Source organism: Podarcis tiliguerta (assembly GCF_965153285.1).
Source record: "Podarcis tiliguerta genome assembly, chromosome: 10".
Taxonomy (NCBI): Eukaryota; Metazoa; Chordata; class Lepidosauria; order Squamata; family Lacertidae; genus Podarcis; species Podarcis tiliguerta.
In genome coordinates, this window is record NC_139543.1 from 31,373,515 (window position 1) to 31,397,529 (window position 24,015).

At 41.2% G+C, this 24,015-nt stretch overlaps 1 protein-coding gene across 1 annotated transcript in view; it reads left to right on the plus strand.

The window, feature by feature from the left end:
• LGR5 (leucine rich repeat containing G protein-coupled receptor 5) overlaps positions 1 to 24,015 on the plus strand; it is a 68,176-nt gene that overhangs the window by 17,191 nt on the left and 26,970 nt on the right. The window contains exons 2-4 of the mRNA XM_083399533.1: positions 4,904 to 4,975; positions 11,890 to 11,961; positions 14,642 to 14,713. Of these exons, the coding sequence (XP_083255659.1) occupies positions 4,904 to 4,975; positions 11,890 to 11,961; positions 14,642 to 14,713 (216 nt within the window). The remainder of the gene's footprint in view (positions 1 to 4,903; positions 4,976 to 11,889; positions 11,962 to 14,641; positions 14,714 to 24,015) is intronic.

Below are 24,015 nucleotides of genomic sequence, written 5' to 3' on the forward strand. Positions count from 1 at the left end.
TCAGTAAGCAGTATGTGGATTAAAAGGTAAAGGGATCCCTGACCATTAGGTCCAGTCGTGGCCGACTCTGGGGTTGCGGCGCTCATCTCGCTTTATTGGCCGAGGGAGCTGGCGTACAGCTTCTGGGTCATGTGGCCAGCATGACTAAGCTGCTTCTGGCGAACCAGAGCAGAGCACGGAAACACCGTTTACCTTCCCGCCGGAGCGGTACCTATTTATCTACTTGCACTCTGATGTGCTTTTGAACTGCTAGGTTGGCAGGAGCACGGACCGAGCAATGGGAGCTCACCCCGTCGCGGGGATTTCAACAGCTGACCTTCTGATTGGCAAGTCCTAGGGCTCTGTGGTTTAACCCAGAGCACCACCCACGTCCCTAGTATGTGGATTAGGCACTCACAAAAGAAGACATACATTTGCATAAAAATTGCATATACTTTGTCATATGCAAATTTGTGCCTTCTTTTGCAGAGGAACCAAAGGCACATTGGGACCCACATACAAGTAGTAAGATGTCTAACAGAATGTAAACATATGAAGCATTCCCCATAATCATTTTTCAGTACTAGAAAGGGTTTACTCTGTTAAATTTCTGCCTACCCCACAGCTGCTAAAGGCACAAGACCACATTGCATTTGTACTAGTGCAAACCAATTGATAAGAGCATGAGGTTCTTAATCTCAGGGTCATGGATTTGAGGCAAAAGATTCCTGCATTGAAGGGGGATTGGACTAGATGACCCCTAGGATCCCTTCCAGCTCTGCAATCCTATAGTTAACATAAATCATGGTTTGCAAACCAATTTCAGCTACAAGGTTTCAACCTGTCATTACAACCACAATTAGGGGCAGCCTTTGCAGATATAGCACTGCACCATATTCACTGCTGAAAGAATAAGGGAAGATTTCATGCAGGATAGAAACAAAGAATTCAGAACCCTGAGACCCTTTCCTTGATTTCTTAACTATGGCTAAAAGAAGTGTTACATCTGCACCAGGTTAATGTGGGTAAAATGCTATGAGAATAGCAGAAATGAACATACAATACTACTCAGGCACCTGCGACGGTGCCCACGGCATCAGGACCCTGGAGAGTACACAATAAACCCGGTAGACAAAGTTAAAGCTAGCAAGTGAGGCTAAGAGCGAAACTACATGTTATAACAACAATCCTTTTTTTAAAAAAAGGATACATAGACTATATTTTATTTTGAAGAAAAAACTTGCTTGGAGCCCTGATCTGGTGTATGTTTCCCTGTTGAAAGCTATTTGTCCCCCAAAGGTGTAACTGCATATTTAGGGCAAATTGGAGTGCAGGGCAGGGAACCAGACTGGGGACATGTTCTGGACTGACCCCCAAAATCTGCTTGTTATTCACAGTAAAAGTAGCCAGTTTAAGTACACTTAGCAAAAAAAAAAAAAGCTTTGTCATCATGTAGCTCAGCCCTTGAGTAGCTCAGAGTGTTGCTGCACTGGTCAGAAGCCTACTGAATGCTGATATCAGGTGTGAGTACTTGGGACCCAGCTTCCTAATGGAGGTCACCTCCCAGTCGAGGAGGATAGCACTGGGTTTCTGAGGGCTGCGCTACAGCAGTGCTGGAAAGTCTCCTGATCTCCACCACTTCTAGGACTGGTATGTTGGTGAAGGCTGGATGCCAGAAGTTGAGGGAGCTTCCAAAGAAGAAGAATCTTCTCTGAGAATGACAACTGGTGATGGGAGAAAGTCTGGTCCTTAGGGGAAGATGGGGTGGGCTTAAGTAGTGCAACATCCAACCATAGCAGGATGCAAGTGCATGCATGAGGCCAGATGCCAGGACTTCGCCTTCCTAAATTGGTTCCAAAGGCCACCCACAGCCAACTTGGGGCACAGCAGCAGTGAGATTGTGACAGTTGTTCCCAGGTGTGATTTTTGCAACTGGGGTTTGGTTTTTTTACCTTAGCCCTATCTGATTTTTATATAAAAATCTGCAAACTGGACACTAATTCCTTAGGTACGTATCAATATTGGTCATAGTATAAATTTGTAGGGTCTTTGTTTTTGCAGAAATCGGCCCTATTCAGAACATTTCCCTTCAAATGTGTAGTACAGTGGTACCTCAGGTTGCATACGCTTCAGGATACATATGCTTCAGGTTAAAGACCCCGCTAACCCAGAAATAGTGCTTCAGGTTAAGAACTTTGCTTCAGGATGAGAACAGAAATTGGGCTCCGGCGGTGCGGCAGCAGTAGAAGGCCCCATTAGCTAAAGTGGTGCTTCAGGTTAAGAACAGTTTCAGGTTAAGTACGGACCTCCGGAACGAATTAAGTACTTAACCCAAGGTATCACTGTATTCATTTTAAAAAGCACTGTTGCTGGTATATGTACAAAATACGTCATCACCCGAAGGCTTTATCTTATTGTCCATTAAAATATAATTAATTTGACTGGGATTTCATTTGCTGTACTTTTGTTCCTTTGCCAAAGAAAATCTTTTGTTCCTTTGCCAAAACAAAGGGGGTAGTAGCCAACTACTGAAGAGAAAGAAAGGCATGATTAAATATTACAACAAAAGAGGGAATTTAATAACTACTCTGGTGTTGTTTAATAAATTAGCTTTTGAAGTGACTGCTAAACAACACATTGAGTTGAAAATGGGTAATTGTTAATATTTCTTAACAATAAAACTGTCATTTATTTCCAGGTTTGCCCTGTGTAACTGTATGCTGTCAAATGAATAGCTGTAAACTAGTAAAAATGTATTTCTGCATTAAAATGTTGGCTAAAAGGAGTGTTAGCCTCTGGTGTGAATAATCAGCATGATGAGAACTTAAAATGCACACCCAGAACACCTGCTTAAAATAACATTTCCCACAAAATGAAAGATGTTCTGTACTAAGTATCATTTGCTGCCAGGTCTACAACCTGAGACAGCTGAAGCAAAATGTTCTAAGTCTGAGGTTGACTTCCTCCAATACAATCAGCGGCTCAAACTTGTGTTCCCCTGTAGCTGGATTATGGTGCACACTGTTAGCGTAGCAGGACAATTGTCGCTTTCTTAAAAATAAAAATGGCGATTAGAGCAATTGTTTGTATTTTATATATGCTGATTTTGGTTGTAGCAATACTTATGCTACTAGTACACTTCTTAATTTGGTCTTTTTTTAAAAAAAATAGTGTTCCTGTTTGCAATGTTTTATTCTTTATTGTTCATTTAACCATTTTTTATTGGTTTTGATCTGTTGCACACAGTCTTGGTGGTTTGCAGAAAGGTGAAATATATTATAGAATTATAGAAATATAATAAAATAAGTGAGTTATACAAGTGGGACCTGCAAAACGTGATGCTGAGTAGAGTGCTGCTGTTCAGGGTTCAAGCCAGTCAGCCGTGCATTGTTCTATAATACTCCATTCTCCCCTTCAATTGAGTATTTTCTGTCCCCCCCCCAACCCCACTTCAAGCAATCAGTCAGCATTCCTCAGCCACTGAGGATGCTCAGTCTTCACTGGACTGCTAGCTGGGGGGGGGGTCTCCCTTCACTTCTCACCCCACCCATGAAAGCAGTGGCGTAGCGTGGGTTGTCAGCACCCGGGGCAAGGCAAGTAATTTGCGCCGCCCCCCCCCCCCGCTGCACTGTCCCTCCCCCAGATAGTCCCTCGCTCTCTCTCCGCACCGCACTGCACACCTGGCACCCTCCCCTCCACAGTGGGCAGCAACCCGGCGGCTTGGATCGGATTCGCACAGCCAGCACTGCAGTGAGAAAGAGTGAGTAACCCAGGTAGGGGCAGAGAGCTGCGAGTGCGAGCGCGCCCACCCCAGATGTTGCGCCCGGTGCGGCCGGCACCCCCTGCACCCCCCCACGCTACGCCACTGCATGAAAGATTTCTCTCTCTCTCTCTCTCTCTCTCTCTGTGTGTGTGTGTGTGTGTATTACTGTTAATGTTTCAAATTGCTTCAGGATGCTTTATGGGAAGTGATTCATTAAAAAAATAAATAACATGTGCACAGGTCCATTTGCTTGGATAGCTCCCATTCCTATGGGGCTTGTGCAGGAAAGCCCCACAGTGGGCACAAACCTTTTTAATGTCTTGTATAGCTCCCATGTATTTTAGTGGAGCCTTCCCAGTGAAGCCACGGTAATTACACTGTACTAGCATGAGGAGGAAACAGGCTTTTTAAAAGTATAATTAAGTGGAATACTGCATAAAAGTGAGGTTGATGTGACTTAGGAAAACCTGTTGGTTTCCTGTGCCAGGAACTACTGTGGAACCCCAGCAGGAAGTGTGCTACAAGCAGGATCAGATTGCACCCTTGTTTTGTGGTTCATTTCACTTATTTAATGCAACTTGAGAATCTGCAAAGGGAGCCCATTAAAAAGAGAAATGTAGGGGGTGCTTGGTTTTCTGTGAGTCAAAATATTTGCTATTAGGGCAGTAATATAGGGCAAAATTACTTTGTTTTGCAATCTGCAACTAACAAGAGTGAAATACAGGTTACTACACTGTTTTAAAGTACATTTAAATATTGTTTCATCATGTTGCAGCTTATCTACCATAGGAATCAATTTTCTTGTAAGAAAGCAAGAAGCAACCTGATTGTGCCAACTATTTTAATTTCTTACCGTGGTGTATTGAAATCGGTAGCTTAATAATAAGAAAAGGCAACCAAAAATATGTGGTAGTAGTTTTAAAAATTGTATTTAATAAACCACATCTGCTGTTCTAAAACCATTTGCTTCAAAGCAATTCCATAGAAATTTGTGGGATCATCTGGAATAAATGGCTTAAATACTTCTGGTTAGTTCATCTGACTTTGAAAGGGACCTATTTTTGTTTGTTGTTTTGTTAATGTGCTACTTTAAAATGTACAAACAGCTGTATACTGCATTTATGTATCTTGTATTAAGACTCTGTCTCTTTCCTTCCTCAGCGATCTCAGTATGAACAACATCACTAGACTGTCCTCAAACTCGCTGCACAATCTCCGCTTCCTGGAAGAGCTGTACGTATCTTTGTATCCTTGGCTGACATAGTTGAGAGAACATTCTTAGGCACTTCTCTGGGAACCAGATAACACAGCACAGAAAAAGCTGTGAGCTCTGACACGTTTGGCACATGCGGAAACACTTAGCTGGAAAAAAAAACCACACCAATTGCTTGTGATTCTAGAAATAAACTTACCAAAAAAAACAAAAAACCTAAACGAGTTACCACGAGGCTACAACTTTTCTAAGCAGAGACAGGGCTGTAGAAATTAATTTTTTTAAGGGTTGTTTAAAAGAGCCGGATTGCTATTTGGAAATAGTTAAGCAGCAGGATATTAAAAGTTTGAATACCAGCTCATGTTTATTAAAATAGTAAGTGAAGTTATAATCAAAACCAAAACCTGCTGTCTGGTTCTGCCTGTGTCAAGGACACTTGCATTCACATTTCATGGTACTAAGTCGTCTTGTTGTAATCACTTTTAATTACTGTTTCCTTACTCTTTAGCTTTTAGCATCCCTCAAGGCTGGCTATGAAACACAGAACCCTGCATAGCTTAATTTGTTCTATTTGGTGTTTTCTGTGTTTTTTTTTTAAAAGAAAAAACACTATGCTATAAAAACTAGTTAATCAAACACAGGATCACAAGTGGAATGTTGATTAACAGTGATGATGGCCTGCCAGAAGAGGAAACCACTTTATGCACATAAGACTATATGTAACAAAGTGACCACAAAACTAAGAATTTGAAAATGCTTTGGATTCTCATTCTTCACATCAACAGTAACTCAAGGCACAGGTATCCTGGTGAGGTTCACTAAAAGCAAAGTGTTTGTACCTCTGCTTCACCCCTCTGACACTCACTAGTGGCATCTAATTAGTGGCAAGCCACAAAAACCCACATATCGTGGACAGCTGCAGTTTTGTTTATGCAAATCAATGTATCACTTCCTCTTCCTGAATACCCAGAGTTTACCTGACTTAGCAGTGTCATGCAATATGAGCTACTGTCTATAATCATGGGGGCAAGGGGGATCGTATCTAGGGATCTTGCTCCAAATGTGAGACCTGATCAGTTGATACTGGGATGGCCTCTATTCTCATTATAACACACTTTCTGTCTAGACAAGGGTCCAAACTTGTACTGAGATGCATAGCTTCATGTGAGGACATCCTGATGGGAATCCTAAGCTTATTGACCGCAGCATCTGTGCTCTGAATGCCCAGTGCATTGTTCTGTTTTACAGTCTCGCCATCCAGTCTCCTACAACTGCCTATGACTGAGTGAATTACACAAACTATGTAGAACCTGCAGCCACTTGATTGCTTTTACATCTCTAAAGGAGAAAGCCAGAAGGCTGCTGGGGCTAGTTACAGCATCATTGAATAAGACATATCTAGTTTCCTTTCTAAGACTGAAAAATTGGGCTTTGCAAACAAAAGCTGTGTGGGCAGAGCTCCAAGCAGTTTTTAGTGCACTGCTCAACAACTTTACAGCAGGTGCCCTTAGTAGAATAATGCACAGATAAGTTCACTTGGGTTGTCTGTTTTGTTTCCCCTCTCCCTTTCAACAGAATGATTTGAGAATTAGTTTCGGGTGACAACCATTTTGCCAACCAAGTGACAAAGCTGTCTTAAAAGTTAGCTCTGTCTCAGTCACTGGTACAAACCAACAAACTAAGCCTCATGCCTTTTTTAAAATGACAAATATGTGTTACTCCTGTGTGATTTCAGTTTTGTTAATCTATTGGTGTCCTTCCAGGACTATTTGGCAATTCCATAATGAAGTACAAAGACACAGCACAAGTGTAAAAGAATGCAATTACAATTTTCAGAACAAAAATGCTAGCTTTTTAACAGCAGAGATCGAGCAATTACACTGTGCCTGAAGCAGTAGTGTCAGATGGCATTTGCAGCCACTTAGGGAGGGCATTCAGCCTCTTGTGTGCCCATGCATGCTGCACTGCAAAACTTCTGCAGTTTTGCAGTTCCCTTCCACCTTTTATCCAGTATGGACATTAGCTGGTTGTTTTTCAGGGGGGCGAGTAGAAATCGCTTGCATGTCAGCTGGTTGGCTTTGCTGGCTGGTTTATTTCACCTGTTCTGTACTGGGTTTCCGGCAGATGTCCTTTTCGGATGGTTGCTTTTAAATAGGTTAATTGGCAACATTGGCAGGTAGGTTCAGGAAGTTAATAGGCAGTTAAGGTTCAGTGACCACTCTTGGGTACCTTTAAAGGTGAAGGGAGTCCTTTCAGAACCTGAAAGGACCTGCTGGCAGGGTAAAGATGTCCTTTGAAGCCAACCTGTAAAACTTGCTTGCAGTTGTGGTGCTCTGAGAGGGGGTGAAGCAGTACTTCCTCTATATTCACCTGGAAGGCAGGACTTAAGGAACAGGGTAGATTAAATGCTACCTATTACCCCTAGCAGAATTGGCTCACTTATTTGTTATGAGCAGTTGGCACTATTTTTATGGGATTTTTTGATACAAGTGTAGTGGGTAAGCAATATAAATTGCTATGAACAGCAAAAAAAAAAAAAAAAAAAAATTTGTGCCAGTACTCTGTATCAGTGTATACACTGTAGGAGCCAGGTTAAGAGCAGTAGACTCGTAATCTGGTGAACTGGGTTTGCCTCTCCCGCTCCTCCACATGCAGCTGCTGGGTGACCTTGGGCTAGTCACACTTCTTTGAAGTCTCTCAGCCCCACTCACCTCACAGAGTGTTTGTTTTGGGGTAGGAAGGGAAAGGAGAATGTTAGCCGCTTTGAGACTCCTTCAGGTAGTGATAAAGCGGGATATCAAATCCAAACTCTTCTACTATATGGTCGCAAAACCTAGCAATACTGGAGGAGCATAATCTCTCACAAGTCACATCCGAATGATGTGCTGTTGTGGAGCAGATAAAAAATGTAGCCTTGCCATAGTTCCATGGAGAAGGATTGCCATGCCTGAGTAACTTTGTAGTGCAGTGATGTAAATAAACTTTGGAAAACAGGCAACATCACAAAAATTGACTTCTCTGACCACACCCTCCAGAGCAGAATTGGGGTATGTGTAGAGGGTTTCAGGGAGGAGGGGAAAGAAGGGGACGTCGTGTCTCACCAGCTGAAGTCATTCTGCTGGTGTGCAGATACCACTGGAAGTTGCCCAGTTCATATTATAATCCTGTATAGAAAGGGACAAGCAAAGTAAAGATTATAATAGTTGTATTTAAAGTACAGTATAGTAGCTTGAATGATCAGACATGCATGCCTCCAGATTGGCAGCCAGCCAGTGACACATAATAAATTCCACCGTCACAAGACAGGATTGGTATGAAGTAAGAACTCCACAATATTAGTTAAAATAGAAAAGCCCTGCTCAGCAGAACACAGCATTTTAAAATCAATGTATTTTCTCATATAACTATTTGGGTTAATAGCCAAAAAGTATTATTTTTCTTAGTTTCGTGCTTTTTCTGACAGAGGATTATTCTAGCAACAATAACTATTATAAAAGCTAACTATTTTCAAAGCAATAATAAACTGGATATCCAAATGCATTTGAATTCTCATGCATACGGCTGTTCAGACAGCTGTAAAGTCTGACTCAGCCTCTTCAGTGGCCTGTCCTTTAGTTAATTTAACCAAGGTTCCTGTTTACAGTCCATTTGCTCCTCCGTTGTCTCAGACGAGATGCAGCCAAGCAAATAAAATGCAGGTTATGGTTTAGATTTCTGTCGTGTTGCTTATTTAAAAATGGAAGCATTGCTTCAGTTTGGACATATGCTGAAGCATTCATAGCAGTAGTTTTCCGCTGCTGCTAGTATAGCACTTAGGGGAACGATGGTGCCACTACCCAACCGTTAAAAATCAATAGAATTTATTATATTTTCAACTTGTAGAAGTTTTGTTAGTCAGAGTGGCTACCTTGATTATACAAAAATTGAGGCAACTTGGGAATTTGCATGGTTTTGAAATTGCGTTTATTGTTTGTTTCATAAAATTTATACACCGCTTGATTAAAAAAAATTAGTGTGGTTTACAAAAAGATAAAACAATAAAGAAATACAACCCTGCTTTTAAACACACACACAGAAGTTAAAATACTAAAACATATTAAAATTCCCTCAACCTCCTAAGCATATGGGTAGGCTTGTTGAAAACAAGAATCTTTTTAGCATGTGCAGAAAAGAATACAGTGAAGGCACCTGCTTGATCTCAATGGGCAGCGAGTTCCAAAGTTCAGGTGCTGTCACACTAAACGATTGAGTTCTTACAAATGTGGAACTGATATTATGTGGCACCTATAGTGGTGCCAATTACACTGATTGATGCAGTCAAGTGAGCGCATGTGGGGTAAAGCGATCTCGCAGGTAAACTGGTCCCAAGTTGTTAAGGGCTTTATATGCCAATAGTAAATACCTTGAGCTTGGCCAGGGAGCAAATCTGTGCATCTCTTTGAGCACAGGTGTTATATGCTTGCAAGTGCTCACTTCCACCAGCAGTTGTTCTGCAGCATACATTTATGATGGTTGTATGTGTTTGGGTTGGTTGGTTTTAAATAAATCTGCAAACAGCCCTGTACCCTGAAAGTTACGTTAGAAATGGGTTTGTCTATTTATAGAGTAATTCACACTGATATTAGTGTCTTATAAGAAAAAACTGCTCCTTTTCCCTTATGGGGTACCCAAGAGCCCGTATAAAATCCTTATGTAGGTTCTCTATCAGTAGGAGAAAATAACAGGCCAACCAGAAAATATTGAGAAGCAAAGCAGCTAGTAAGACTGATCTTTATTAAACTGTTGCAACAGGGTGCTCACCCCACCATGCAGGAGGGAGGAACCCAGAACAAATGTGTGTAAGCCCTTAAATAGATTTTCGAAATTGCCACCCTATAGCTCAAGGCCACCTCTAATACATCATACATATATCACAGAAGGGGCGGTCTACAGCAGAATCCTGTGTGGCAGGAAACTTCTTAATGGGTTTACCTGGACAGCCTGGCCATTCTTTTGTGATGATAAATACTTAATTCCTGAGTCCAGGTCACAGGCTCATCCTAGTCACACCCAGTTGTGCCCATAATGCAGGATTTGTGAGCACAGAGACAATGGGGAGGTTTTCCCATTTCCATCCGGACTGCAAAGGAATATTTGAGGTCACTGAAGAGTCAAAATGGCTTTAGGACTGTTTTCCTGTACTGTTTCAGACACACGGTTTATATATTTATGTATGTGTTTGCCTGGTACATTTATGAACATTTATTTTATATCTTAGACCTTGTAATTCTCATAGCAGTGGGAACTTGCTTCTGAGTAAATATGCTTTGATTTTATTGAAAATCGATTAAATCATGAGATTCAAAACCTAAGGCAGAGAAAAGTACAGGCAACCCTGGCTGTTCCAAGGAGAACCTCAACTGCAGCCCAAACCATGAATGAGTTCAATGGCAGTCTTTCATTCATTTCTTCGCTGTACCAGATGGGTAGCAGCGATTTAAAATAAAATAATGACCACATAAAACCAGGCCAACCCATGGTTGAATTTATTTTTTTTCTCCCACTGACACAAATTATACTAAAGGGAATAATGCATGGAATAACATTGGTGTTAACTTTTCTGGACTACCGTAGACCAAAATTCTCTGGACATTCACAAAAGTCAATAAAACACACAGATGTGGTTCAATAGTTATAAATACAAATGTCATAAAAACACAGAATCTGGAATACAAAGTATCCTTCACCCCTCCCCCAAACCAGATCAGCCTTTGCTATTTGTTTGTTTGTTTGTTTTTAAGGGAAACCAATTTGGTTGCACATTTAAATGCACCAAAGCAAATAATTCAAATTAAAAGGGCTGGCTGAATTAAAAGGTCTTTACCTGGTGGAAAAAATGGCCATAATGTGGGTGCACCACATTGCATCAGCTAGTGGGGGGTGGGGGTGGGGTGATCCTGCTTAGTGTTGGAGGCTGTCTTCAGGTGCTTAAGGTGCTTTTCAAAACTACTGTTTGAAACAGCCCATGCTTCTCCTTTAAGAGAGCAGGTGAGAAGTGCCTCTTCCTTGCTATCCCGCTACTGTCAGTGATGTACAGTGGTACCTCGGGTTACATACGCTTCAGGTTACATAAGCTTCCGGTTACAGACTCCGCTAATCCAGAAATATTACCTCGGGTTAAGAACTTTGCTTCAGGATGAGAACAGAAATCGTGCAGCGGCGGTGCAGTGGCAGCAGGAGGCCCCATTAGCTAAAGTGGTGCTTCAGGTTAAGAACAGTTTCAGGTTAAGAGCGGACCTCTGGAACGAATTAAGTTCTTAACCCGAGGTACCGCTGTATTTGAAATGAAAGTTGACATAACATTTATCAAAGTCCTCTGATACTCTGCTCAGGTTGACATCAGCAGTTAACATTATTTTAAGGAGCACATATGTAACACAGAAAGGCAAATCATCATCAGCTCATTTCCACATGTAATTTCTATCCATTCACGACCGGTCGGCTTTTTAAAGCACAACACTGTGAAGGAACGTGCACCATTTTTGTAACCATGTGCTCTCTTGTAGCTAATGAAGCTTGGCAATTTATCTGCGTGCTTTCTATGTCTGCTGGGGAAAATTCATGTCTACTGGGGCAAATATAAAGTTATGAAAATAGTAACCAATCCGCATTCTGTAATTTTGCATTGTTTGCTACTGAAGCAGAACAGGTTGGACAATTAGGCGTGCACTGTAAGCCAGGTTTATTGAAGCAAATGCATTTGTACAGCTGACAGTAAATGGACTGTGTAGTTACGAAATGTTCCACACGGAATGTTAATGATGACAAAACTAGGATCTTAAACGACTCCTCCTAGCCCTGGTGCTTGCAATATAACTGTCCTGTGTATTTTAACATCCAAATTAATTCCACATAAAATAAAATCTATTTATCTTTTTTCGTTCTAACCCTGCAGACGTCTGGCAGGAAATGGCTTGACACACATCCCCAAAGGAGCATTTTCTGGGCTTTTCAGCCTTAAAGTACTGTAAGTAAACCAACATTTCTATGTGGTTTGTTTAAAAGATCTCAGGGCCTAATACTAAAGCAACACTTTAAGGGAATTGTTCATTTTGACCAGAGTATGACCAGGAAAAGATGGTTAATGCTTTTAGAAAAATAAGGCATTTGCTTCATTGTATTAAACCTTGAAACTTTGAAAGATGAGTGATGTCCCAAAATGAGTTCACTCATAAAGTTAATGTCTCTGTATAATATCAAATAAATATCTAATTTTGTAATTGTTTCTTTAACTTCCTACAGAAGGCCAGGTTTTAGTTCTCAAAGTTCAGAGACATTTTATAATGAGGATGGAAAAAAGGAGGTCACTTTTATTTCTATTTATATGGGTGGGAAGATGGACAAAATGAGTAGATTAATTTCTTCAAACATCATAGTATTTAAGAAACGTTACGCCCATATCTTATGTTATTTCTTGGTAGATGTGGTCAGTTAAGGATAAACCTAACTGTTAACAAACTTAACTTGGTTAAACTGTGAAGTACATTCCAAGCAGGTCTTTATGAAACCAAGCAGGTTTCAGCTTTTTGCTGAAAAACATTCCTTTTGAGAAGCGGAGTACCTTATCCATGATTTCACCCATTGTGTGGAATCATCTTTCTTCTGAAGTTAAGCAACACTGCCTTTGACTATATTCTTACACCTCCTTGAAACATACTTATCTAGCAAGGCCTCTGCAAATGTGTAGTCCCAGTTTTCGTTCTTATTTTTCTAGATTGTTTTTTTTCTAAGCTGCATTTTATTCTCTGTGTTGTTATGTTTTTGTTAAGTATTTAATATTTATTAGATTTCTATACTGCCCTTCATCTGAGGATCACAGGGCAGTTTACAATATAAAAACACAAAAATACATGCTATAGTAACAAATGAAAACAATAACACTACACACATAACACAGTTCAAAAGGCCATATATTGTTTAGTTAGGCAAAGGCTTGGAAGAAGAGGAGTGTTTTCACCTGGTGCCTAAATATATGTAATGTAGATGGCACAGGGCTTCAGATGATGATCACAGGGTTCAGGTAAGTTAATATGGGGGGAGGTGGTCCTTAAGGTATTGTGGTCCTGAGCCATTTAAGGCTTTATAGGTCAAGACCAGCTCTTTGAATTGGGTCCAGAAACTAATTGGCAGCCAGTGCGTTCAAGCCAGAATTGGCATTAATTGCTCAAACCATCTTGCTCTGGTGATGAAAGTGGCCACTGAATTGTGCACTGTCTTCAAGGGCAGCACCATGTATAATGTGTTGCAAGGATTTAACCTAGAGATTATCAGAGCATAGACAACAAAGGTTAGGCTATTCCTGTCCAGGTAGGGGTGCTGCTGGGCCACTAGCCAAAGCTGATGGAAGGTACTCTGCACCACCAAGGCCTCAGGTGACAACAAAGGATCTAAAAGTAACCCCCAAGCTGCATACCTGCTCCCTCAGAGGGAAGGTAACCCCATCAAGAGCCTCAGTCTTATCCGGATTAAGCTTCAGTTTGTTGGCTCTCATCCAGTCCAGTGCAGAGACAAGACAAGTGCCTCACCTGCGGATGTAAAGGAGAAGTAGAGCTGGGTGTCATCAGCATATTGCTGACAATCTACTCCAAAATTGCAGGTGACGCCGCTCAGTGGTTTCATGTAGCATAGGGAATAAAGCTGAACTATGAGGAACCCCACATTGAAGACTCCACAGGGCAGAAGAGCACTCCTCAAGCATCACCTTCTGAAAACAGCCATCCAAATGGGACTGGAACCACTCATCCACAATATGGACAGCTCTTTAAATGACGAGAAGAGGCACACACTTACATTTTATTACCGTATATTTCGCGCCATAGGACGCACCGGACAATAGGACGCACCTTGTTTTAGAGGGGGGAGAACAAGAAAAAAAAAATCTCCCCCTCTCTGCCCAGTGCCCCTTCAGCGAAGCGGCAGGAGGCACTGCGCAGAGAGGGGGAGAATTTCCCCCCTCTTGTTTTTCCGCTCTAAAACAAGGTGCCATTTAAGGTGTGTTCAGGCGGCTACCTTGGAAGCCTGGAGAGCGAGAGGGGTTGGTGCTTCAGGTTCCTTTCGACCTGCTCTTTGGGACTGGCGGGGGGAAGCCCACCACCAGCCCCAAAGAGCAGGTCAGGGAGCAGCGGGAAGGCGCAGCGGAGAGGCTCCTGCCATAGTCGCGCGTCACCTCTCCAGCTGGGAGAGGGTTGCAGGGCTATGGCATCTTCGCTCCATAGGACGCACACACATTTCCCCTTCATTTTTGAAGGGGAAAAAGTGTGTCCTATAGAGCGAAAAATACGGTAATTTATCTCAATAATATCCTACCTTCCTCCATGTATTTCTCTCTCCTACCCATTTTATCCTAACAACAACCCTGTGAGATAGTTTAGTCTAAGAGAGAGTCTTCCAGCTATCTCCACTATGCTACTCTAGCTCTCAAATATTACAAAGTTTTGGTTTTATCTCTAAACCTTGGTTTCAAAATATTGGTAACTAGCAGGTGGTACACTCTGTTTTGGAGACCAGATCTCACACCCATGTTACTAACCATTTTCCTTCGGGGGGCGGGGGGTTATACCAGTGTAAGATAATAAACATTGGCCTCTGGTTTGTAGGCTAAAATTGTTTAACTCACTCTCTCTGTCTCTCTCTCTCTCCAAACACAGAATGCTACAGAATAATTTGCTAAAGCAAGTTCCTGCTGAAGCACTCCAGAACCTGCACTCTCTCCAGTCTCTGTAAGTATATGCATATACCCTATAATACACTACATGGTTGTTAATGGTGATTATGCCAAAGTATGTCATTGTATAACCTCTGCTCCCATTAATTATGAAAAATAGCATAATCTGAAGTACAAAGTGACACTAGATGGCAGAAATAAGAGTGTACAAATGAAGCACAAGATCACAACTTTTTTCAAAGTATAATTCTTACTGCTTAAACAAAAAAATAGTTGAATAAGGAATTGCTTCCCTGAGCGTTCTGGCCTCTCTTTCAGATAGAACAGATTCAGATGTACTAAAGCCCTCTATTGAGAGCGTCCCATTTAATATATATTAAAATAATAAATATACAATTAGTATTTTATGCCACAAAGGCATAATCTCTCTTCCTCTTGTGTTTCAAAGGTGGCAGAACAAGGGTTGAGCAATGTATTGCACCTGTGTGTCAACTTAGAATTCTGTCTGATCCAATATTTTACTTTAAATGAAAGTAAGCCTACAGTCCACATGATTGCTGAAATAAATCTCACAAATGAGACCCAATGAATACTACAGCAGAAATGCATTTCAAAAAGAAACTTTCATTTCAATTTTAGTGATTTTTAATTCTGTGCATCAGTGTTGCTTCCTCCAACAACCTAAATAGTAAGTGTTTATATATATGATAAGCCATATAAACAAAGGGTTCTTTGTGGTGTTGAAAGAGAGTTGAATTTTCAACAGAGTTTCTAAATAAACTATCTCGCTATCTCTCGTTCTTTGTTGCAAATGCCTTTCTAGAAGACAGAAAAGAGGAGGCGAAGGAGAAAGAAGGAGAGAAAACTGAGAGGTTGTGTTGACTGTGTAAGGGTGTTTGGTGACAAAATTAAAATAAAAAGAGAATGAGAGTGGTCAGTAGGAACTTTAAACAGCTGTGGAGCAGACAGCAGATAGGAATGATAAGTACCATACATGTACAGAGCAGGCTGCTATCAGTTGAAAGAGGATCGTTGGCAAATGTGACCTCTTTGAGGAAAAGAAAACCAGGATTCTTTTGTTTCTTCCAAATGAGTTAGTGCCCGTCTGATAAAGGTGTGCATAGATTTAGTTTCTCGTTTCATACAACCTAGTAATTTTCTATCCATAAGGTGATTTGCGTCTTGGTTTCCGATTTACAATGAGGATTCTTTTGAAACTATTCAAAACCGGGAAACCTTTTTTTAAAAAAATAAAGGAGTTGAAAGCTTTAAAAGCCAACTAGGAGCTTCTACAAAATGGGAGCTTTCTTTTAAGGTATGACATGGTTTAGAAGTTAGTTCATTTGAAGGTGTTTTATTTGAATTCTGATGGCTTTGTCCCATTTTGCTCATGTGCCCATCTTATTACTTGTCTACAGGTTACCCAGAATTGTACAGCTATGTCTCTTCTTCAATCTAGCACAAATAGAGCCATCCCTGCCCTGAAAAGACACATTCTATTCCCAAATGCAGAATTAATTTACTAGATCACCATGGGGCAAACAGGTTTTCTTCCCATCCCCACAAATCCTTTTACTAGTGTCTGAGAAGATGATGGGCATTTTGGACTAGGATGAGTAGGATAAGTAGCCCATTCCTTTAAACCACCAGGCATTTATGTCCTAGATATTAATGGGCAGTGCTTATTTAGATCAGGGGTAGGGAACGTTTCCCGGCTGGTGGGTCTCATCCTGCATTCCCTCCCCCCAGTGGGCCACTTTGACAGGTGGATAAAGCCTATAAAACAGAATTTGCATGAAGGTATGGATTTTTTAAATATTTCTTGGGAACATGGGAAGCTACCTTATACCACATCTGACCATTGGTCCATCTAACTTAGTAGTGTCAGCACTGTCTGGCAGCATCTCCCCAGGGCTTCATGCTGGTTTCCCTTGCAGCCCTCCCTGGGCAAGCGTGGAACTGAACCTGAGGACCTCTGAATGCAAAGCAGATGGTCTACCCTATGGACCTTCCCCATAATGAACATAGATCTTAAACAAACCATTTTAATGTTTAATATTACATTTCATTTTGCATACAAATTCAGTCTGTAGCCTCTGCTCCAGCCATGTGCTGCAATGAGATTCTGCATGAGGCAAGGTGGGTCGAGTTGTCAAGCTCCGTTCCTCCTTCACTTGAAAGCCCTCTACTAACTGCATCCTTATTCTGATTTGTATATATCTTCCTCTGCAAGTGCTGAAATGCTGGGAATGCCTGCCCCACAACATTTAGGAACACTGGGTTCCCAAATGTGACACTAGCTTCCTATGGTTGCAAGCCCATCCCTTCATTGCCCATCCTGACTTTGCTTGTACCAGCCATGAGAATCTATTGACCTGTATAGATGGTATATTACACCGGTGAAGCTAGCCAAACTCTGTAAGGTAGATAATAAATGCTGGAAATGTAAGGAAAAAGAAGGTACCTTTTATCATATGTGGTGGGATTGTAAGAAAGTGAAATGCTTCTGGGATATGATATATAATGAAATTAAGAAAATGTTGAAATGTACATATACTAAAAAACCGGAAGCTTTTCTGCTGGGAATTGTAGGTACAGACATTAACAGACGAGATACTAAGATTTTCCTATATGCAACAACTGCAGCATGAATTTTATTAGCACAAAAGGGCTAATAAAATAGGGCTGGCCTCTTAGTTCATGAGCTGATTGAAGTTGCATCCTGCTAAAAAGGAGCACTGTGCATTAGGGATGCTTGATTCCCCATGTGCCAGAGAGGAAACAGCTGGGATCCTGAAATTGTGTCTGGAAGCAGCTGCAGAAGCGGGTTTCTGACCCACAACCAGGGGATAGACCCAGAAGAAATATGAGAGCCCCGGAAAGACTAAACCTGTGAATTAATCGAAACGGACTGGAAACTGTGTAAAAAAAAAATCCCAAGGCTCAGGAACTGGGCTGTTTGATTTACTCAAGAGGAAGAATTCTGAGGAAACTTCTAAGCAGTCTGTGGACTCAGCTACACAGCTGCAAATAAAATGTTTTAAGTGCGTTGTAAAGTGCATTATACAAATGTGACACTAGATTGTGATGGTGAGCTATGGTAAATTCAATATATTTTTCAAGAAGCATTTTCAGAACATTTTTTATATATGTCTAGATTCCACCTGTGTGTTTGGAGGCAGACTGGTGTTCTGATGCAACATATGCCTATGTATTTAGCTGTCCACATGGAACTCTTCCTCACAGGTAACAACAGTGTTATTCAATCAGGAATGTGAGAGACATCCGGAATTATGTGTACAGTGGTACCTTGGTTCCCGAACTTAATCTGTTCTGGGAGTCCATTCCACTCCTGAAATGGTTCAAAAACCAAGGCGTGGCTTCCGATTGGCTGCAGGAGCTTCCTGCAGTCAAGCAGAAGCTGCGTCGGACATTCAGCTTCCAAAAAAACGTTCGCAAACCAGAACACTTACTTCTGGGTTTGCAGCATTCAAGAGCTGATTTGTTTGGGAGCCAAGCCGTTCGAGAACCAAGGTACCACTGTATCATGGAAAACACTGCTTTTAGTTCTGCCACTTTATCTACTCCTCTGGTTCTTAGTGCGTGCCTAAACAAAACTATATTCGACTTCATTGAGCAGACTGTTGCACATGAAAGTTCAACACTGTAGAGCATTTGATTTATCCTCAAACTGCAACAGTCTAATAAGGCTATTTCCTGGAGTATTTTCCATGTGATTCATGGTGGTATTTTTTCTAGTGTCAGATGCACATGTGCAGATTTTGTATAGCATCTCTTTAAAAATTCACAAATAATATGAAAGGTTTTTTAAAAACCACCTATGAAGGTGATCGTGAGGAAATCCTGCCTATACATCTCTTTGGAATGCCCCAAACTGACATCTAGGCCTTAGATGAAAGCTAAGAATAGCCTCTGAGCATCTTTAGTTCTCATTCATTACTTCCTCCTTCAATGCCCTTTATGGCTTCTCAGATCCTGTATTTGCATTTTCTCTGAGGTGAATGTACTTCATGGCTGTATCCCAGAAAGTGTACTATAGTAGCATAAGGAATCAGTATTTTATTCCTAGATATAACGAGAATAAATGAGAAAGACTGATTGTCATAACTCTTAAAGTATAATATTTTCTACATAAGCTGCAGAGCATATGGCCAGAGCATGCACAACATTTGTTATTAAAAGCGACACTAGGTTGCATTCCTTATGCTTCGTGAATTCTCCTTGAAAGATTTGGACATTTTAAGTGAGTTCATGATCAATTTCATGTTATATTTTTCCTTATATGCTATCTATAGTAGGAAATAATAAAAAAGTATCCCTAAATTGGCCCTCTTTTGAGCACAATAGCTGCTTTTAAACTTTCCACATGTTAGCCATATATTTTAAATTATAAATAAGGTACAGTTTATGAGCTAATGGATTTAGCTTTGAAAGTGCCAAAACTTTGATCAGCACAACTAAAACAACTGAATGAAAACGTTAAGGTTTTCATTGCATGTTTTATAGATCAGCATGCATTATTTACATTATGACAGGAAGCACAATCACTAATGAAAAGTTTTATTATCTGTAACTAGAAAAATGGTACTTAGGAATAAAAGAAAAGATTAGATAACAAAGGAACATTTGTGGCGGTAGGTTTTAAGACTGCTTTGTGAAATCTTTAACTGGGTTGCATTTTCTGTAGTGGTACATGCTACAGTAGCTTCTTAGCGTGGCATGTTAAAAATTAACTTTGCTGGATTTGAATGGGAAATTAGTACATGCTTGCCATAAGCTTAGGTATATATCCTGTAACATTTAAAGGTTAAAAGTTAATGCACAGAACTAAACTTTTTTAAAAAATATGTATGACTCCAAAGGGCAGGCAGAGTGCCCACCCTCCAAAAAAACAGTGGGACTCTCTCTCTAGGGAGACCTGCCTGTTGTCAACATTGATATATTTTCAGTACCAGGGCAAAATGTACTTCCACACCCAGGCATTTAGCTGTTAATTTTTATTTTGTGAGGTTTGATGGCTTTGTTAGTGGCTGTTTAATAGTGCTTATACTAATGTTTGCAGTGGCAGTTGGATGTTTATTTGTCTTGAATTTATATAGGATCACTTTTAGTCGGAGATTCTTTTTGATCCTACCTACTTTTATTTTTATTACATTTTCTGTTCCAATATATAAATCACCTTGAAACTTTATGGTAGAAGTGATTCCTGCAATGCTATGTTGACACACAGTCTGGATAGCACAGTTGGTTAGTGTGAGGAGCCAATAATGCCAAGGTTGCAGGTTTGAGCCCCATATGGGACAGCTGCATATTCCTGCATTGCAGAGGGTTGGACTAGATGTTCCTCAGGGGGTCACTTTCCACTCTACTGTTTCTGTTATTCACTGTGGGAAATGTAAATGTAAAATGGCTTGTAGCTGCTTACAACCAGTTTCTGTGCTGACCACTGGTGCTCTTACCAACGATACCTCCACCACCAATAGAGCAATTTAGGGCACAATCCAAAGTCGCTGCTGCCAAGACCCTTCAGGGCAGCAGAGCCGCTGCCACATCTGTAGCCCTACCGATGACAGCAGAAAGTGGGGAGAGGGCAATAGGGCCCAGCCCCTGTGACAGCTCTAGGCAGGCACAGCTGTTGGGTCAAGATTGGCCCAATGGCATCGCCTGACAGCAGAGAGACCAGCTGGCTAGATTCAACATGCTGCCATCTGCCTTATTGCAGGGCAGATTCGAGGGTAAACCATACGTGGAACAAGTCTGCCCCTGCATCTTGATGGAGGTAGAAACTGTCTCTCATGCCTTGTTACGCTGCCGTTTCTACGGGGATATACGCTCGGGATTTATTACCCCTGCTATGCAAAAATCTCCAAATGAATCCGAACTTCAATGTCTAAAATCCCTTGTATAGGACAAGGATCCTGAGATCACGCTAAGGGTAACCAAATTCTGTGTGATTGCCATAAAACATAGGGAACAAGCTGTGCTATCATAATGATTAAGGCTTTTCATTAATAATAATTAAGGATTATCATTTAAGGTTATATGTTAGTGACTAAGTTTTAATTTATATATATATTAACTGTTGCTATATCTGTATTGTCCATGCTATACCTAATTGCAAATTCAAATGTACCCCATCATGTTTTATGACCTCCTTGACCAGCTCAGGATCCAGTGAATCTCTGAATAGCTCAGCCCCGCCTCTGCCCCTTCCTCAGAATGTTCCATTTGCGATGGACTCTGCTGGTGCTGATACTCCAGCATGTGGACGGAGGAGGTCAGCACCCATGGAGCATCGCTTGGGTCACTTCCTGTCAGAGCTTGGGTCACTTCCTGTCAGAGGCTAACAGGAAGCTGGCTCAGCTGGTAGAGCTTAGCCAAAAGGTGCCACCACTCAACCCAACACCCACCCGCCCCCAACAAGTCTGGTGCAAGAAGGGTTTGGATTGCTCTGCAAGTCATTACTTTGAATATTTCAGTGGAAAAGGTGCACATTTAGGAGCAGTCAGTGAGGAGAGACTGCATCACATGCCTGGCCTCCCAGCAGCAGGCTCTGATGCTTACCAGGAGAGAAAGGGGTGCTATGATGGATGTTGTGTAGGCACATGGATGCACTCAAACAGCACTGACCACCTCACCTTCTCCTAGCAAGTGGCAGAGACGTCGCTGCCAGGAGGTCAGGTGTCCAGTGGTGCCTCCTCTCACCCATCACTCCTGTACACATCAAGTACCATTCCATTCAGCAAGATGACACTTGATGACACGGCAGATGACGCTGGAGCTGGCCCTGAAGTAAATTAATGTAAAATGCAGACAGCCCATCATTTATTGTTTAAGAGGGTTAAATCTTGATTTTATTGGTGCCTTTTTACAGAGTATGCCCACTGCTCAGGCATATCATGCAGGCTTATGCCTAAAGTCCTACAATCCCAACTAATATAAGCAGCAGTGCTAGAAGAAAGAGCTATAAGATCTAGGTCATATATAAGGCAGGATGTTAGCCCTGCTGGAGAAAAACACACACGTGCGAATTGATTAAAGAAAAGGTTTTTAAAAAGAAGCTTTAATCAGTGTAACTGTCAAGCTGGTGAACTCTGAAGTCCTTGGCTTAGACTGAAACGTCACACAGACGAGAAATGCCTTTCTGACTAAATGCAAAGAAACTTTGTATTTCCATTCAAAGTATATCTCACTTGGAAACGTAGCACAAAATATTCTTGTTGCCCTTGCAGAGTGGGTATTTCTAAACATTTCCAGCTTTACCCATTTGTTGACAGACCTTGTGAGCTGTTTTGGAAGCTGTGTCCCTGCAGCCTGCCATGTCAGTTTTCATATTGAAAATTTAATTGTAAAAGGGCTTTGACACTGAACTTTTATAAATTTGTTCCAACTGACCTTGTCTCAGTTATTTGCCAGCCTGGCATAAAGCCACAGAAATTGTTATTTGTTCTCGTGCAGTAGGTAGAAATACTGTGAACAAGTAGATAGAAAGGACCTGACATTTTACATGAGCGAAAACGAAGAAGCAGCTTTAAATAAAGAGATTAACAGGCCTGCCATAAAGCCCAGTTTCTTTCAAATGAGCTAGCTTTGCCTTGTACAAGATTACTTGGTCTGCTTGCATTTTCGTTTTGTTCAGTGAAAAAGGAAAACATTTAAGCATCTTTTTATTTCATCTTTTCTTTTCTTTTTTTTGTATAATTTATCTGGACACAACCTATTTAGCCCGCAAAGTATTTCCTAAACAAGGGAGCTGGTTTGGACATCACTGTAAACCATGGTTGAGATGGGAATGACTCAGAATGAGCCTTGGGCTTGTACATCAACAACCTACCTCCGACCAGTATGGCTGCAAGAAGAAGACCAAAAGCTTTTGCTTTCATTACTTTATTAACTGCAGCTTGCCATTTTTTTCTGAAGAAGATGATGTGTGGTTAATCTCGAATAAACCTTGTTTGACAAAAAGCAACTTCAGGCCATGGGCTTGAACCACAGTATAAAGTTGGAATGTAACACTAAACTGCTGTTGATCAAAAATGGAAGCAAAACTTGCAGCTGCTACCAGAAATACCCCACCTCCCAGTGCTGCTTTTCCCTCTTTCTCTGTCTAGTTTGTTTATTATTCCTTTACTTTCTGAGGAACTCAAAGTTGCTAGCATGTAAAAGTACTGAAACAATATTTCAATTATAATCCTCAGATTAAATCCAATCTCAAAACCACAAAAAAATTCAGTAATAATTCCTTCGCAACCAAGTACCAGATAAAAAAATAATCAGCTCTGGGTTCCTTCATCCTTGCCCAGGGAGGCTTCAATTCTATGAAGCTCAGAAGGTAACTAACTCACTGTTCTGTGACTCTTTTAGTTGATTCATTGAAGGTATTTCATTCCTATTGGGCTTATCCATTTCTTGTGGTTCATTTCCGAGAACGCTAATCTAAAGAACAAAGCCCCCAATGGTGCAGTAGGTCAGTGTGTCCGGCTGTTAATCGGAAGGTTGGTGGTTCGAGCCCACCCAGGGATCACTGTGGGGTCCCTTCTAATGCTACAATTCCATGACTCTATGAAAGAAAACTACTACATACTTTTAAAAGGAGCAGTTACTTCCAGCTGTAATGTTGCATCAAATATTCTTCCTGGTGCATTTTGGTTTGGGGTCCTTGGGTTGTGCCTATAATGCCTTTCTCTTTCTCCAGGCAATCTAATCCAATACATCTATGAAATCCAGGAAAATTAATATTTATGCGGATACAGGATAGACTATGGATTTTTTAAAGAAAGTTCTGTATTCATTTAAAGAGGGATATGACCTCTGACCCTACAGATGCTGTTGGACTCCTAACTCCCATCAGGCCCAGACAGCATGGCTGATGGGGCTATAGACCAACAACAACCAGAGTGCCACAGGTTCCCCATACCAAGAGATTAGCCCTGGGTTTGTGTCCCTTTTCTTCTTTTTCCATCTCTGCAAGTGCAGGAAAGCGAAAGACTGTTAAAGGTTTGGATGCGAAAGCAATGGAACTAGGAGCAAGTGAGGTAACAGGATCTGCTGATCACACTGTGCTGGAACCTTTGTTTCAAAACCACCAAAGAATCTATCTTAGCTGCTAAATAGTGCTGAGAAATTACATCTGCTGTGCTGCCTTATGCAGTGACAAATAGACTGTGTGCATTGAGGACTTTTGTGGTTTTGCTATAACCCTGCATTGTTTGTTGAAGGAAACTGGTGACACCTGCACTGTGGCATTGTGGAATAAACCCTGTTGCTTTCCTTCAGGATTCTAGAATTATATTAGTTAAGTGGTCTCAGCACTGGATTTAGGGGGGTGCAGGTGGT